This window comes from Pagrus major, chromosome 10, assembly GCF_040436345.1.
Source record: "Pagrus major chromosome 10, Pma_NU_1.0".
NCBI classification, from domain to species: Eukaryota; Metazoa; Chordata; class Actinopteri; order Spariformes; family Sparidae; genus Pagrus; species Pagrus major.
The window spans coordinates 21131018-21149858 of NC_133224.1; the positions used below are offsets into that span (position 1 = coordinate 21131018).

At 41.1% G+C, this 18841-nt stretch overlaps 1 protein-coding gene across 18 annotated transcripts in view; it reads right to left on the reverse strand.

Moving 5' to 3' along the window:
• Window positions 1–1321: 1321 nt before the first annotated feature.
• Window positions 1322–18841, reverse strand: part of mark2b (MAP/microtubule affinity-regulating kinase 2b) — a 50731-nt gene continuing 33211 nt past the window's right edge. For 5 of the 18 annotated variants that reach the window (XM_073475218.1, XM_073475227.1, XM_073475225.1 and 2 more), the window contains exons 16-21: window positions 15246–15386; window positions 10292–10558; window positions 7926–7952; window positions 4436–4474; window positions 3573–3682; window positions 1820–2239 (exon numbers count right to left, since the gene is read on the reverse strand). In XM_073475218.1, coding sequence (XP_073331319.1) covers window positions 1890–2239; window positions 3573–3682; window positions 4436–4474; window positions 7926–7952; window positions 10292–10558; window positions 15246–15386 — 934 coding nt within the window. In that variant the 3' untranslated portion in view covers window positions 1820–1889. Of the gene's footprint in view, window positions 2240–3572; window positions 3683–4435; window positions 4475–7925; window positions 7953–10291; window positions 10559–15245; window positions 15387–18841 lie in introns of all 18 variants that reach the window. The other 13 variants (XM_073475221.1, XM_073475219.1, XM_073475231.1 and 10 more) reach the window with 12 other exon arrangements.

Sequence of the window (18841 nt, forward strand, 5' to 3'; positions counted from 1 at the left end):
GATACATTATGAGCTGTGTGTTAAATGTGTGTGTGTTAAAGGTGCACTACACCGAAAAGGCAGCAATGATATGATCCGATGTGACCCTTCACACCCCGTCCAACCCCCCGTAAAATCCAAATCTGTACAAACCAAAAATCTTCAACGACACAAAAATATATTATCAAATCAAAAGAAGAAGAAAATAATTCACCATTCGTCGTCGTCGTCATTGCCGATTCTTCTTGTATTTTTTTTTTGTTTTTTCTTCCAGTGATCTTTAATAATTCACTCACACACACACACATACTGTTTGTTACATACTCCAAAGACACCTTTCTTGTGTGTTTGCTCTTTGGGAACACTTGTAGCAGAGAGGAGATGGGGAAGGGACCATAAATCAAAATGTGGGGGGGAGGGGGAGAAGACAAGAAATGCGTCGGTTCAGGGTTGACATTCTGGATATGAAGGCGTGATGCCAACCGAAGCGATACCAACATCAACAAAAAAAAAAAAAAGTACAAATAAGTCATTCGAGCATTCATGTGCTGACGTATGCAACAAAAACAAACCCAAAATTTAATTCTATAAAGAAAGGCAACATAAAATCCATCAACAACCCCGTCCGTCAACTGTCCTTCCCTCCCCAGTTTCCCGTATGCCTCTCTTTTCCAGTGCACAACTCTTTTTTAAAAGCCATAAAAGAAGAAACTAAAACAAAAGAAAAAGTGTGGACTTGAAGGGTTGAAGCCCGAACAATCGACGACGACATCAAGTTTAACTGGCCTCCTCGAGACTTGATGGCATGAGAGAAATTTTAAAAAATGAGGAAGAAAAAGGAGTGAAGAGGCAAAAAAGATGGATGTGTTTGTGCCGAGTTCAGTTTGAAATAAGAGGGAGAGGGTGGTGAAGTGTGTGCGTGCGTGCGTGTGTGTGTGTGTGTGTGTGTGAGAGATGAGGAGGGATGTGGTGGAAGGATGGATCAGGTGGATTTCTAAAAAGTTCGTTTTGGGGCAGGAGGGGGGATTTGTGCGGGCAGGTGGAGGGTGGAGAGGGTCCTTAAACCAACAACAGCAGAGTTCGTCCATCCAGAGTCCATCTGTGTGTGCGTGTGTGTCTGTGTGTGTGTGTGCATGTGTGTGACAGTTGGCTTCAGCGACCAAAGTCCTGGCTCAGTTGGAGTCCATTCAGTTTTGGAGGAGAATCAGAACAAATTCAATCAAAACTCTTTTTGAGTTTTCCAGCAAAATAAGGCTCCGAGCTTTCGGTCATTCATCACCACTTGTTAGAGATTCAGAGAGAAAGTAGAAAGTTGTTTTTTTTTCTTTTTCTTTTTTTTTTAAATCAGCAGTCCCTCCGCTCTCCTTGCTCTCCATCCAACCCCCGTTTCTACCCGGTTTCCCCCTACCCAAAAAGACCTGGCAGCAGAACCGTGCATAAAAACTGAATAAATAGCAGGAAGAAGTGACAGGAGTGGTCAAAGTGATCAAAGTGTGACTTCTAAAAAACAGAGAGAGAGCAGGTCGGACATGCAGAAGAGTGGAACGTCTAAGTAGAACGTGACAAAAAAATAAAACCCAGCAGGGAAGAGAAGACCTCGGTCTATAAGTACTTCACAACTCAGAGGACATCAACTCGGTTTCTAATCGCAGGGCCTCGGGAACTTAAGGAACAAAACTTCTAGAAAAGAAACGTTTTCTAGTCTCAGAGAACCGATAGCCCTACTTCAGACCTTTGTCCATAACAATCAGGTTATTTTTAAAGTGATCCCACCCTTTAGCTTACCTCCTGACCTCCACAGTGACCCCACCCCACTTACAGCATCATCTTCCTCCTCGCTATCACCCCCTTCACCCACCCACCTCCACCTCCACCCTTTAATCTCATCTCTCCTTGCTGCTCCTCCGCACTCACAGTTTGAGCTCGTTGGCAATCTTTGAGGCAATGTTCTTGAAGGCGATGGACGTGCCCGAGATCCGTTTGAAGCGCACGCCGTTGAGGGAGAGCCGCGGGAGCTTGCAAACCTCCATCTCCCACTGGACGAAGTCGTCGCGGGCCGGGTTGCCCGACACGCACAGCAGCATGTAGCGCTCGCGCAGCTCGTACTCGCAGCTGTTGGAGTCGAGCACCTTGCGGATCTCGCGCATCATCTCCATGGGCTCCATGGACGACGTGGTCTTCATGGACCAGGTGAAGCGAAGTGAGCGCGGCTTGGCCGAGTCCTTTTGGCTGGCAATGGCCGGAGGTGTGCCGGTGCCACCTGAGAGAGGAGGAAAAGAGTGGTGAGAGGGTGATCGATTAGGGTAAGAGACAAGAGGGAAGAATAGCAGATAGAAGTTGATGAATGACAAACAAGTGAGATTAAGTCCGGCAAAGTGATCCGACATGAGGGCCCAAGATTTATGAGAGAATGTGACAAGAAAATAAAATACAAAGTCCAGACGACAAAGATGGGAGCGCAAAAGAAAGCAGAAAAGGAAGAATTAGAAACATTAACAAGTGTGGGACTAGACAATCGAGTGGAGAATGAAAAATGAGGATTAACACATAATGATTGCAATATTCTCTAACATAAAACCCATTAAGACAATTGTCTGAATAAGAATTTACCACCATAACCTGACTGGTGTTACAGCTGGATGAAGTATAACTGAATCAGTCTTCAGGACATCTTATTCCAAATGCTGCAGTGATATAAAAAGATAACCAATACAGAAAAAGATCCGACATAACTGCAGCTTTTTACTTCAGTCTGTTCAACAGCTACCTGCGAGGAACTCATTGTGATAGATACATTAATAGGGTATTTGAGTTTGAGTCTTAGCAGCAACAGTGAATGTAATCATGATACTGAATAAGACACTGTATCTAACATAGATAGGACTGATCGGCATAATGAGGGCAGGGCTCATCAGAGTTCAAAGTAATCTGTGAACCTCTAGTTATAAAACAAGCTTTCCACAATCAGTAATGTCAGAAAATAGGGAAAAATAGGGAAAATCCACTGTGTGAAGCCAATATACTATGATGTATAATAGGGATCGACCGATAATATTTACAGCTTCAGTACCAACTGATCAATAGTAATATCACCCAGGTAGATATTTGGAACAAATAAACATCTTGGTTATTCTAAAATTTAGAATCACCACTGATGGTTTTTACATATATTTGATAACTCTAGTTACTATTTATTTTGCAGATTCAGATTGTTCAGTGTTGATAGACTTGTGACGTGTATGTGACTAATCACATATTGATGTGGGCAGTACATTAAGGGAGACCACAGACTGGTGACTACAGACGGAGATGATGCTGCATCGAAGCTGCAGTAGTGCATTTTTAAATTTTGTCTGCAATTGGACACAAAAGACACTGCTAACAATAATTGGCCACACTGATAATAGGTCTATGCCTAATGTAAAACAGAGGAAGCAAATCTCAAATCCAGGTTTCAGAAGCTAGGTCCAGCAAATGGTATGACAATATTAATGCAAACTTTTGAAGATCAAATTTCAGTTTATCGAAAAAAAAAAAACCATATAGATATAATAGCATACATATATAAAAAATAGCAATAAAACCAAACATACCAGTGTTGCCAGATCCTGGTGAGGAGTTGTTCTCGTCGTTGTTGGAAGAGGAGGAGAGAACACCACCAGACGTCTTCTCCGACTTGTCCACTGTACTGCTCAGCATAGACCTGGGTGAGGGATGGGAGGGTGGAGAAGGAGGAGAAGGAGAGAGGTGGAGGAAGACAGAGAAGAGAACAAAGAAAGGACAGATACAGAGATGAGGGTAGGAAGAGTTAAAGCGAGGGACAGGAGAGGAAGGGAGAAGGGTGGAAGAAGACAGGAAAGAGGAGGGTGAGAGAAGCAAAGAGAGAAAAAGAAGGTAAGTGTGAGAATTGAGGGAGTTAATTAAAAAGTAGAGACAAAAAAGGAGGGAAGGAGGAGGGAGAAATGGAGGAATGGTTGAGAGGAAGAGGGAGATGATGAGGTTGTGGATATGAATGAAGACAAAAAGCAAAATCTCTTTTAAGTACCCCTGTGTGTGTTTGTGTGTGCACGTCTCTCAGGTTATTAAACGTGTGTAGATTTATATCTGTTTGACAGTAAATTTTAAGTATATTTGCGCACAAACACACATTTGGGTACTTTGATTCTGATTGCCCATCACACACCTCCATGCAGGTCAACCTCCACACCAGCACTCTCACTCTCTGGGATGCTACCATTCACTGCTAAACTCCCGCCCCCTGATTGGTTGACCCGTTATCACCATCACCAACCAATTAAATCCCAGCTCGCCCGCTTCCCCCCCCCTCTCCCAGCCATTCACAACAAGCTCAGAGATCATCTACTGATTGGCTCCAGTCTACTGATTGGCAGGCGGTTTTGGTAGAGTCTGGGGGTTTGTAGGGTTTTTCAGTTTTTCGGGCTGTTCTGTATCTCACCTGCTCCCCTCATCCCGACCCTCTCCCTCATACGGACTCCTCGAGAAAAATCAACACAAGTTTAGTCTTTTGAGGGCTAGGGGCAACAATTGGACTCTTAAACATTAAGTAAATGAGCTGGCTGAACACAGTCACGCTGCTCGCCACGCCTGTCTCAATGTTCCAATCCAACCACTTCAAGTATCGATGCCAAAATTTAATCTCCACTCCAAACTGCTCAGATTCAAGTCCAGAGCCACCTGAGGGCTCCACATCCTACAATGAACGTCCCAATGCCTTTCCACTCTGTGCCACTGCTTTATCACAGCTCCTCAATGAGGAGGCGTCATGGGTGTTCAATGGGTTGAAGAGAGTGAGTGAAGTAAAGGACTGAGTTGTACCTGCTAGTCATAAATCCTTTACAAAGTTCATGTGTAAAATCCTTCATATGTTCTTAGTAGCTACTAGTTTCAGTTTACAATTATTAAATTTGGTTTTGCCATTGAAAAGTAAAGAAATGTCTCAGTCATGAGTAAATTGGTTGTAATTGGAGTAAAGGAATCAAGTCAACAGAAAGCGTGAACAGAAGGTCACAGTGGCAGCACAAGATTTAACATAACTTCACCTGCCAGTTAAAAGGTTTAAATATTTTGTAACAACTGAACTCTAGTTTGTCAGGTGCAACCTCGTTTAATTGAGCAAAATCCAATTTAGTAAACAATTACAACGGTATAATGAGGCTTAAGTTTGACCTTGCAAAAATCTGAGCGCAACCAGGTTCAGGATGGATCAAAACAAAGGGTCTAAAATAAATGGAGAGCCTGGACAAAAAGTAGATGGCTCAAAATTTCATATTTCATTTTCAGTTCAGAAATTAAGTGTTTCCAACGAGGTGGAACTAAATTGAATGGCTTATAGTGGATTGGATGGCAACAAAATGAAATATCTGGAATTAAATGTAAAACAGAACGATTTTGAACATGACAGAATTGTTTGGGACAGAATAGAAAGGCTTGGAATGGAATGGGTCCCAACAAAATGAAATGTAAGAAACGTAACATAAAATGGAACCTCTTGGAACAGAAAGGAAAGTCTTGGAATGGAATAGGTCCCGACAAAATGGAAAGTGAGAACCAAAATGTGAAATGGTTCAACTTGGACCAGGATGGAATGGTTTGGAACAGAATGGTCGGCATGGTGAGGGCGAGTTGTGCGACTAAGGAAGGTTAGGATAGGATCCCAGCACTGCATTAAAACCGTTATTAGTAACATTGGACCTATACAGCGTTTAAAATTAACACACATACATATTCCCTGAAAACAACGCTGTAACTACAGCCTATATATTTATATACATAACACATACGCGACATACACACACACAGTCTCTCTCATATCAACAGACAAGACTGAAAAAACAGTCTGAAAAACAGACAACAACAAAGAAACACAAAGAAAGACAACAGCAAAACACATGCAGACAATGGAAGGAAGGTGACACACACATGACATGACAAATCCAACAGCTTATGCTCTTAAAATCATTCTGTTGTATGAAAAGACAGCATTCCTGTTTTACCCCATTAAAATAATAACCAAAAACATCATGTAAAATACCTCCTGAAACAGAAACATGATTAAAAACACAGCACATGGGAAGTGACAAGTGGGAGCAGTGGAGACAAGTTGCACAAGGATTTTTTAAATAATAGGAGGTAAACTGGTGAACAATGTAGCATTTTGTTGTGACATTTTGCATGCCCTTGTATGATTTAGCAAGATGAAGGGATGCAATATGGCTCCCAGGAGGGGCACTGTGACATCGGGGGAAAACAACGGATTGATATGATGATTACTTGAATATATCCCACTTGCCTGTTCATAAAGAACTTTCACAACACTTCATAAAGTGTACTGTAAATACATACAACTACACTCTATTCATACACTCAAACATAAAACATTTGCCACATATTTATAAATATATTTTAAAGGCAGATTAATTATTTCCCCTCTGTTATTTCTCATGAAAAGATTTATGAAAATCCTTAAATAGCCTGAAGGCTGTGCTACTTGTATAGAAAGGTCGTTCATCTCAACAGTGATAAAAAACTGAATTACAACTTCTAACCACCAGGTGGAGCAATGGTCCAGATTTAAGAAAAATTGCTCTACCTGCTGGTAAAAAGCTGCCAACACACTTAAAAGTGTGTGTGTGTGTGTGTGACAAATGTGGTTGTGAAATGTGTGCTCAGCATTTACATAAAATATTTAACTGTAAAATGTGTCCTTGTGTGATTTGCATCGGCATTAACTATAAATATCTACATGAGCAGAGAGAAAAAAATGTGTCTTCCGTGTAAATGTTGGGTGTGTCAGTATGAGTATACATGTATGCACTGTATGTGAATGAAGTGTGAAGTGTGTGTATGTGTGTCCACAACATAAAGGTCTTTTCCAGCCAGAATAGGTCAAAGCCATCCAGTTCTGTTGCTGCTGCTGTTAGAGAGCCAGTGCCAGAGTGAGAACAGAGCGATGAAAGAAAGGAAGAGTGCAGCCTCCAGAAAAGAGTGCAGCCTGAGAAACACTGCAGCCCCGTCCCTCCTGGGTCCTCTCCTCCTCTCTACCTCCTTCTACAACTACCAACTACAGCCGGGGACTAATAATAAATTACTTCCCATGCGGGTCCATCTGAAACTTACACCAAAACACTAAAAACACAACTGCAGCCCTCTATGGCTAATAAAAAACCTGACTTTTGGGACCAAACAGATGAAAGAAGAGAGGTGAGATGGGTAATGGTTTGGTAGGTGGCGTTAGCTTGGATAATGGTTAGCAATATTAAACAATCCTGGGCAAAGTAAGACTAAAAACAGAACACCTTGAAATGAGACAATTACCTCAACAGATTAAGAGGAGGAGGAAAATTTCCTTAAAGCTCAAAAAGAGGACAACATTACCTGCGTCTGAAGCTCACAAGGGGTTAAGCGTAGGAAGGGAGTTTGATCTATCACACCATTAAGACTCGACCTAAATCTGGGATGCTATGGGGGCAAACAAGCTCACAATCTCTACCTGGTAAATAAATGGAAAAGGGGGAGATGAGGATGAGGATGAGGTGGGTGGGAGGGACGATGGAGGGACGAAGAGGAAGTTGGGTGAGGTGTTATTGTGCCGCGTGATGATGGAGTGAGTGAGTTAAGTGAGTGGGTGGCTGGGTGAAGGGGAAGTTAGTGAGAATGAATAAATAAATAAATAAATGAATAAATAAATAAATAAAAAATGGGCCAAAACACGGCACTCAAAACCAGAAGGCTCAAAAAAGGGGCCAACCACAGAAAAAATAGGAGGAGAAAAGAGAAGGCTCAAGGCACAAAAGGAAGATTTCAACAAAAAGCTGCACGAAACACCAAAAGGGGAGGAAATATATATATGTAAAATATATATGAAGGAGAGAATATACGTATATATATCAAGGGGTTATATATTTAACGTTGGGGATGTTGCCTACCTTCTCGGAAACCTGAACGAGAGATTTCTACAAAAACAAAAGAGGGATAAAGAAAGAAAGAGAAACAAACGTATGTATAAAAACGTATAGATTTATGACTTTCCTGCAAAAGACACACTGCCCTCTGAGTAGCACACAAACAAAAGTCCAACATGAACCACGCTCACTTGGGATTGAAGCAGCAAGCACAACCAACATTAAACAACCAAAAAATAAACATTAAAAAAGAAAAAGAAAATCAGTGTTACTGATGTCGACTTTCAATTTGAACGTGATTAAATGTGGTGTGAATGTGTGAACAGACATTATTAAATGTACACCAGGGCACCTTAAAGGGATTTAATGAGCTCACTGGGAAAATTCCATTAAGAGACCCTGTTTGAACACAGTCACACACACACACACACACGCATGAACACAACATGAAATGAGGCGCTCCTCCACATATAGAGCAGTCCTGGGTGATCCTGGAAAGAAGTGTTTGTGAGGTGAAAAGTTCAAACATGACAGAAAAAAAGAGAAAAACACTTCTTACACACACACACACACACAAAGACACATTTGAAATGAAAAAGCACAAGTTAAGCAACAACTTAATCTTTAACACACATTGAGAAACTTAATCTGCCTCACACACACACACACACACACACAGACTGATGTGTTTGAAGGACCGAGAAATATCACTCTCCAGACCAAGCAGGAAAGTGCAGACGTGATGTTATGTGATCTGTTAATAAAACACACAGCTTCAGCGTATATGTTTGTGTGTGTGTGTGTGGTCAAACTGTATAAATGCAACACAATCTCTCTGTCTCCACCGCCTCTACTTCCTACCAGCACGCCAATTTGTGTGTGGGTGTGTGTGTGTGTGTGTGTGTGTGCATGTGTGTCAAGGTGTCCCCACTAGCGGTATTTATAGTTGAGGGAAAGTGATATCTCCGGTGTAACCATGGATACTGTCGCCACGGAGCTACAGTATCTCTGAGTGGGAGGCCGAGAGTGTGGCTCTTACACACGCACACACACAAACTCTACACCGACACCCACTCATGCGGGCAAGACACTTGATCATTCTCAATTTCTGTCTGTCTTTCTCTTCCTCACACTCATTTCAACACTCTGTTCATAATGAACTGTCTTGACTTGCGATGATGAAAAATCTTAACCTTACCTGCTCTCTCTTTGCTCACTCGGACCTTCCTCTTTGAGTCACCTTTAAACCTTCACTTCCTGTCCTCCACATCTACCGTTCAGATGGCGACAGCCTCTGATTACAGCCTCCTCTCGTCTCCTTTTTTACTTCTCTCTCTTTCTGACTCAGCCACATAAAGGTTTCACTGCCCTTCATGCATGATTTAGATCAAGCATCAACAATTTGGTGAATATTTGAATATATTTTTCTCATTTTGTTACTTCACATAGTTCATAATTTTCCTTAATAAGAATCTTCCTACAAATGGTCTAGTGAATTACATTAGAGGTTGTGCAATGTAACTTGAGGGAATATTTATATTCTTCTATTTGTCAAAGACCAAAACCAACAATAAATCCACCGTCTGTGTAGCTGAAACTATACATTATGTATGTATATAGGAGCATATAGGTTCAGTAGAACCCAATGGGCTTGCAACAGTGTCCCCTACAGTGTCACAGACAGTACAGACCACTTTCATAATCACAAAATGCTGTCTTCACCTCACTGTATTTACAGAGTGGGATCAAAGCTAGACTTCACTTCCAGAGAAAATTACAAAAATAAATAAATAAATAAAACAAGTTTAGCTTTCATTACAACCAGGTACCCACAAGAGCAGTTTTAGTGCTGCAACCTGCACTAAAGGACTGAGATGAAAACTGGCCCAGACGTGGAACCTAAACCAAAATTACTCCTCAGTCACCACTGCTGCAAACAAAATTATAGACAAGACACAGCTGTTCCCTTTCCTCTCCCTTTCAGAGTTACAGATCAGCACAAGTCTAGTGATAGGGATGAGATTAGACCAGCCCCATTAAAGGAATACTCTGAAAACCAGTGATGACATGGACGTACAGTATGTTGTTTCTCACAGGAAATGAGCACATGAAATGGCTTGTAACGTAAACCTAGTCATTTTCTGTTTCTGGCTAAAACCTCAATACTCAGGAAAAGCTCTAAACTGTACTTGTGTTGTAAAGTAGCTTGGGAATAAGCAGAAGAGTTGCTACCACAGTTTCTTTGCATTTACCAAGTTTCTTCTTCAGCTACACAACCTCTCCTGTCCTGTCTCGCTGCTTACTTTCTTTTACAACCCCAACCACAGAGTATGATCTGAATTTTTTCGGCCTTCCCGTTTTCCCATGCTCCTGCCTCTCTTTTCACTCACCTGCGTACAAACTTGGATGTGAACTTGCTGAAAATCCCCGTGGCACCGTGCGTCCTCCGGGCCTGGCTATTGCCATGTGACAGTGACGGGGATGCGGGCCCGCCGGGGTAGGCGGAGCCCTGCTGGTCCCGAGCACCCCGCTGCTGGCCTGCGTGGAATGTGCTGCGGATGCCCACCCCTCGGGAGAAGTTGGGACGGTCTGACACGGCAGCGCTGCTGATGTTGTGGGCAGATGGGGAGGCGCCGGGCGCCCGCTGACTTGGGGCGCTAAAGGGGGAAGAGTGGGAAGAAAGAGGAAGAAAATGGAAGGAGGTACAGTAAAAAAAAAAAGGCGATACAGAGGAAGGACGGGAGCAGACGGGCAGGGTGATGGAGAAGAAGAAAGAGGTGCGAAAAGATGGGAGAAGGATAAGAGGTTGGAATGTGTGATGAGAGAAGAGGCAGAGAAGAGGAGGTGCAAATGAAGAATTCAGGGTGACAGAGACAAGAGAAGAGAAAGAAGGAAAAAGAAAGTATGATATGTAGTATGAAAGGAGCGGTATATAAACAAAGTGAGGCGTAGGAGGTGATGCAGAAGGAGAGAAGTAGAAAGAAAGGCATAAAAGAGGGGATGGGAGTGAAGAAGAGGGGGAGCGGGAGAGGAACAAATAGTTAGACATACACTAATAGAAGAAAATCACTTCCTGATGAGCTACTTACCTCAGCATAAGGTCGTACAAGTATCTATGTCTGATCAACGTCTGCTCGCCCTGATGTTTCACATAATCCCATAAATCAATAAAGTCAATATTTAGGACCACATTAGGTCAATGGCACAGACACACACATGCAAATACACACTTAATCCTCTTTACCTCTGCCATAGGGCAAAGTATCACCAACCTCTATCTCTCTCGCTCTCTCTCACAGCCACGCACACACAAACACATACACTAACTATTCACTGAACTAAACGCTTGCATTAGTGTGCGCGCATCCTCAATGCCAGCGTGTGGCACTGGTGCACCTGCAGTACATTGCAAACACAACAAACAGAAGTGGCAAAAGTACAAACACAAAACACACACACTCAAAGACAAGACAAGACAGACAAATATAGAGTGTAAGAAATAAGGTTAGTAGAATAAATAGAGAAGTTAATACAGATGGACAATCCACTGTAGAGGGCTGCGATAGGACTGAGATACCACTTAACAACACAAATGTTGCAGATGCAGGAAATGATTACTCTAATGTAGGTATTCAACATCATCATCCTGAGGCAAAGTTCAATACAGACAGGAGAGGCTGTATTTACCACAGCATCCATATAAATGTTTTGCCCGCCATCAAACTAGCAACCAAATAAAGTTCAGTTCATTCTATATCCCACAAATTCCCTGTTGGTCTCTCTGTATCACTGCCATCTGTAATCTAAAATCACAGCATCTGTTTTGAATCTGTTGCTATGTGAAATAACATTACCCACCAAGAACATTCCCACTGCTTCAAGCTAAAGCTGTTTTATTGCCATTATTAAATGCTTATTATACAAGGCTGATTTTCATATTTTACAGATGAGTAGCTAAATAACTGTGTTTGTCAGTTTTAGAGGACTACATGTGTTGTCGAGGGGTTGGCAACTAACAGTCCCATGCAGAGCCTCTAATGCACTAAACACTCAAATATAAAGAGTCAAGTTTACAGTCTAGCTGTGTGACGAACAGCTTCAACACATCCTTTAATTTGATGTGAATGTGTTCAAGTTGTGCACTGAGTACGGAAAATACCTAAAACACAAACACACAGCTCTTCTGTGGATACAGATGCAAGGAAAGAAAGGCTGGATCAGGCAGAGTAGTGGGGACAAGAGCAACATATTACTGTTGATATGAAGATGACTATAGATTGGAAGGGGCTACCTATTACATATTGCTACCACATATTGCTGAGAGGAAAACTGCTGTAATATTTTTCCAATTTGTTTCAACATATGAAAGCATTTCCATTGTCGAAAGAGTAGTGACAGACTGTAAGTATATCTAAAGAGGGTAAGTAATAAGTAAGAATGTGTGTGATATTATTTATATATATGTATATAAATAACTTTTCTTTGGTGAGTTGTTGTCATGTTTTGTAGGATAATGTGCAATGTTCATAATGTATGGCGCATGGAGTTTTATATACGATTTATTTTACTGAATAATGCTTTTTTTAAATGGCTCTAAAGCACAATATTTTTTTTTTCTGATAATGTTAAACCATATAGATTAAATTGTGCTCAATTTCGAGTGTTTTCTGAGTGTTAACCTACTAGTTGATTAATCTAAGTTTGAACTTCTGTTTAAAACACATCTGAAATTAGTTGTTAAGAACATCCTTAGTTATAAGGTGGTGTTACATGAGATGAAGGCAGGTGGCCGGTCGTCATGGTGCAGCAGCTAAATGATTTTCATTCTAGGCATACTTGATTTGCATATAGTAGACGGCACCTCTACTTTACACAAATATTTAGCTGCCTGTGTGCTGCATCACTTGCCTTATTACTGTACATAAATACACATGCAGTAAAATAGGTTGTTTTTCAGAAGGGTATTTGGGGACAGCTGGATAAAAATAGGAATGGGTGGGACTTCGGGAAACAGACTATGTTCTGAGAAAAGGTGCCTATTCCTCACTCAGGGTACAGTCTTATTACAGTGTTGGAGCGGTACCTTCTCTCCAGCGTTCCCAACCAGGTTCTGAACAGCCCAAGCTCACTGCTGAACGACGCATGCAACAGAACGAGACTTCAACATAGAGCAGACAAAAGCACATACAGCCAGAGGGCCACCTTGACATTTGCTCAGCTGGAAATTTAATCTGACATTTGAGGGGGGGCTTTTATTTTTTTACTAAACAACTGTCACAAAAAGGGTGGGAGTCTCTGTCTGTGCAAATGGCATCAGTTCTGCCTCAGACAGTATTTAAGGTAGCTGAGAAGCATATTCACAGACCTTCCACCCTGTATTGTGACACATGGCTGGCAGGGTAAAACAAAAAGGATTTAAACTCAAATTATCAAAGAAGCCCTTGAAACAGACATAAGCAGGCGATCTAGACGACAAAGCACACAGACAGCAAACACACACACACACACACACACAGTTCACGCAGATGACCAATAAGACAGTCAGGTCATCACTTAATTTCATTCACTCAACGTCACAGTGCACGTAATGCTAAATAGATGAAGACAAAGTTTTCCCAGGCAACTTCATAACTGAGGAGAGTTTACATAGCAGATTGAGACTGGATGAGAGAGCACTTAACAACCTTTGAGAGCAAAAACAGAGGCTGTAAAGGACAAGGCAGGGAAATCCTTCTGTCCACAAACAAATAGGAGACAATGATAAAGTTTATACTTATATTATTATCTTATATTTTAACAGAAACATGCATCAACACAACTGTTACATCTGCATTTGTCTGGTTCTCCTCAGAGCACCTTTTTTAAAATATATTTTTTAACAGATGTAATGTAATACAAAGTAAATGAACATTTAACAGGTGGTTTTTCACCAACTTACCTGCAGAGCCTACCAGTACAGGTAGACTAAGCAGGTAAGCGAGGCTTAGAGAGGCAAGTTATTAATGGGACAGTTAGCAGAGACAATCTGATGATAAAAACTGTAGTGTTTATAGATTTATGGTACTTTATGAAACCGTATGTATGTGGCCCAAACAAAACTAGATTTAATATTTTGGTTCATGTCTTCATCATTTATTGAAGATGATTAATTTTGGGGTCCTTCAATGATTGTGATTTCTGATTCTGTCAAGCTTAATAACTGTTGACTATCCATCTACGCGGAAGGAATCAATCTTTGCATACAGGTATTTAAGACATTACGTTTTAGGTTCTTATTTGCACAATGTAGTAACCGATCTGCTGATCCAGAACTGTCTCTTCTCTGACTTTGTCTGCTTATTTTGCTGAAAGCAAACAAAACAAGTTAAAAAAAAACCCTCTCTGTTCTGGATGAGGGGCACTTCAGTGAAAAACCTGCCCATCTTGTTCTCAAACCTCTCACTTTTCAATTATGGTCCACTGAGTAAATGTAAGCTTTGAGAGTGAATGTTCGGCCAAAGACAAGATATGTCAACACACTGTATCTCCACACTGAGTTTAGCTTGCACAGCTTTCTGAGCTCCACAATCTACTTCCTGGCTGTTGCTAAGTAACTGGTGAGTCTATAAAAACTGGTGTTAGAAATGTTGGACATCTCCCTATGGTGCTATTATAGTGGTGAATATACAGTATATGGGTAGATATTTAGAGAAACTGATACCATGACGGTAACTTTACAAACTATTTCTTGTGTTCAGACGAGATAGTGTCATGCAGTCCCTTTGCAGCTACATTAATGCTAACTTTACTTCCTGGTTGAGGCTTCACATGAGGAAAAAAAAAAATTTCAGTCCAAAAATTGATTTTGACTGCAAATTGGAGTGTGTAATTTTCACATTGGTTCAACAATTTTGCTGTATTCATCTTTCCTAATATCTATATTAAGTACTGTAGGAGGTGATTTTAGTTGAAAATTAGACAATTTTAGGGAAACGTCATTTTTGCACATGTTAACGTGTTAGTAAGCACAGCAGTTTGTGTTAAATAAAACACTCTTCTGAGAGAAAACTCCCCCTCTTTGATCGTTTTCACAATTTTATATATATATTGGCAACCAGATCACTGCTGTGTGCCAGGGTTTGTCACTGAGTGAATAAAAGCTACTCAAAAAGTTGGTGCCATCCCTTTGATCTAGCAGTGGTGGAAGGTTTCAGAGCCAACAAATCATTTCATCTCTCCTTTTTCATTTTTGTCCATCGCGTTCTTGGGGAAGGATGATGATCTGTGGTACGAGCTGAAAAGGGGCTGAGGGAGCTCTGAGTGTCTGTCTGTGTGAGTGTGTGAGAGAGTGTGAGAGAGACTTGCCTGGGTCGTGGTGCGTGCAGGTCAGAGGGGCATGGATGATTGGAGGAGGACAGGGACTTGTGGTGGCGGATACGCGAGGAGGAGGAGGAGAGGACGGCAGCAGCCGAGGCAGTAGAGGCGCGGGAGCCCGGGGTGTTTAGGCTGGGAGGAGGGGGGAGGGAAGAGGAGGAGTGCCCCGCCCAATGCACACACACAAACAGACACACACAGACAAACGACAAATCCCCCAAAGAGGCACACAATCAAACATACATACGAGCATGACACATACACACAGTCACACACACCGGGCAGGGTTTGTGTGTGGGTGGGCGGGGAGGTGAGGTGGAGCATGGTTAGAAGCAGCACTTATCAAACAAGGTAAGGTGGGAGGGGGGAGGAAGGAGGGAGAGAAGAGCAAAGAGAACAGACACAAGTGGAAGAACAGAGGAAGTACAGACATAAAGAGACAGAAAACACAGAGCAAAAAGACTTGAACAAAGAAAAGTTGGTCTTTTTGTTGCTAACATTGCTTCATTGTAGTTTAAAGGGAGGAAAAAACTACAATCAAAGGTTCAGCGTGTTCGTTTGATTCAGTGTTTCATTTAAAATCTTCCCGACATAGCAAGTAAAGCACAAAAGACCAACTTTTAACAGTAACAGCTCGAAAGACTGAAAACACACTGAAGACGAATCAAGTGGACAAAGTCAGGTTACCAACATTACAAAAATGTGCAAAGCAAAAAAACTCAACAATGAAACCACATCCTAATAAGTGAAGACATCCCAGTATTTCACTGGTCAGCTCATTTGCCTCCCCCCCAGCAGGGCTACATATTGGAAGAATGTATCATCAACACAGTTTGAGGTACTGGAGTAAGAAGTAAAATTAATCATTTCTTACAAATCCCCCTTCAGACTTAAATGTCTCTTTGTTTTATATTTTAATAAAAGATTTTTGTCTATTTTTCATCTTTTGTAAAGCAAATCATATCATTTTTGAGAATTGGGCAAAAGAAATGAAGTTTTATTATGTTAAGTTTACAATTTTACAAAAGTATTATTATTGTTACTATTATTAATAGTACTTTTTAAATTACGCCTGTGCCTAAAATACTATCTCATGATTCTTAATGGCTCCTGCGTCTGTACAATTTGGTGTGGATTTTTATTGATAAAAATAGGATTTTTGAGGTCTAATGATTAGTTGCTTAATTAATAGAAAAACACTTATTTTACATTAATTTTGATGATAATTGTTCTTGTCTGTTTTAAGCAGAAATGCCAAAAGTCCATTGATTTCAGGTTCTCAAAAGAGAATATCTGCTTGTTTTCTGTGTCTCCAATGATAGTAAATTGAATAGCTTTGAGATATGGACTGGTCAAACAAAATAAGAAATCTAATGATGTCACCTTGGGCAACAGAAATCTGAATTGTCATACACATTCCAATAATAATAATAATCAATAACTTGAGAAAATGATCTGCGGATCTATCAACAATAAAAGGAATTTTGCAACACTACAAGACAACAGTTTAAATCTACATTAACCAATTAGATTATGCACTTTTTAAATTACTAATAGACAGGTTAAGTGTTTCTTAGATGTTTAGCAGGAAATAAAGCTGTTTTCACTGTCCTGTTATTGGACAATCACTTTGACTCCAAGCTTGCAGTTTTATAGATGTGACCTTACGGTCAAATTCCTTCCTTTACTACCGTAAAATAACTATCTGTGACAAAGAGTATTTTGTTGAATTACTTAAACAAACAATACTGAGTATTTCCTGAACCCTCGCTTAATCAGCAAGCATCCTACGAGCAACAAAGCTCTGCACATTACGGACAGCTCTGACTTGACTTTATCCACACACAGAAACAAACACAGTAAGAGACAGGGGAGAGTGGTACCAGAGGGAGAGAAATGGCTGAAGAGAGAGCAGAGGAATGAGCAATGAGAGAGAGAGAGAGAGAGAGACGGACATTTATGGAGGTCAACCAAACAGCTGCTAATTGCACAGAAAAACAAACACAGAGCTGAGAGAAACACACACACTCTTTTTGACAGGGATTAGTTTGGCTAGTGATGGAAAAAGAACTGCATTCACTGGACAACCCAGTGTGTGGCAAGAGTTTCAGCATGTGTGACATGTATGTTTAAGCTTGTGTGAGTGTAGGTATTTTTGTGTATGTGTAAGCCTATTAAGAGGCAAGCGCAGGGACCATATAGTGCCACTAAGAGTTAATATTCCATCACAAGTCTTCCTAATCTCCTTAGAGAAAGGGAGAGAGGGAGGAGAAAAAGAAGGAGAAGAAAGATTAATATAAAAGACAAGAAAGGGGAAAAAGGAAGCTGGAGAAAGGAAGAGAAAGGAGGTGCCAAGAAAATTTGAGTGACTTAAGATCCAGAGGGACAAGAGCTCAGACGCAGATAAAAGAACACCAAACGGAGGAAATTAGAAAAGGACAGAAAGGGAAAACGAGGAATTGGGGAGGGAGTGGTAACAAGTATAAAAGCCCAAACTTCAAAGCATTAACGATGATCAAAAAGTCACTTTAAAATCAAAGCAGATGACAACTACTAAGTTAGCAAAGCTACCATGGCAAATAGACCCATAGTACTTAAAGAAAAAAAAATGCTGTCTCAAATGACCACATCATCACCATTTAGCGTAGAAAAAAACCCCAGAATTTTTTCAGAATTTACAGCCTGAACATGGATTCAGTGTAATCATTTCCATTATGTTGCATGTAGCAGACTATGTTGGGAACGAAGGGGTCAATTGAGACTGATGTAACAAGTAATAAAGCAGTAATGACAATGAACACTGCATCACAGTATGGATTATGGTTTGGCTTTATGTTTAATGCTCATGAAAAAGCAAAAAAAGCTGGTTAAGCATGAGTGATGTGCGCATAGTTGTATGTGTGGACGGGCAAGAGGTGTATTTAGACGTACACTCCCAGGGCGAAAAATCCAAAACAAAGTAACTCCTATATGAACAAAATGTTGTCTTGTCCATATTGGAAGAGGAAGAGGGAGTTGGAAGGATGGATTATATTTAGAAGGATGAAATGAGACAGGGGAAACGGGAGGGGATGTCACACTCCGCAATATCCAGATTCAATGAAGGAATAATGGAAAAAGAGGGAGCTTGACTTGTGGCCGTACCAATGGACTTCATGTTTTTTTTTTTTTTCTCCCAAAACCCCAGAAATCCTGTTTTTTATTACCCTAGTTTATTACCGTCTCTACCAGGCTATCCCTGGTTTGATTTTGGGCAAAAACTTGTTTGAGTCAACTCCAGGTTTGGGGAGGTTCTTCAGAAAAGGAACAATTTACCAAAGGAAAAGAACAAAAAAAGACTAAATAAGGTCCTGTGTCAGCATACGTCAACCTGCATACATGTGAACGAGTGTCCATCGGCTCTGACTGGCAGGCCTCAATCAGACCATCATGGGTAATCTGTAATCTACTGGAGGTTTGGCCTAAATTCCCGAGGGAGCCTGATTTCCTTGTCCAGGAGGGCTCACCCCGCCCTGGGGGAAAGCTGTGGGCCTCCCTGAGCCAGCTGGCAGAGCTCTGAAGAGTACCAGCCAAGGTCTGGGATTCAG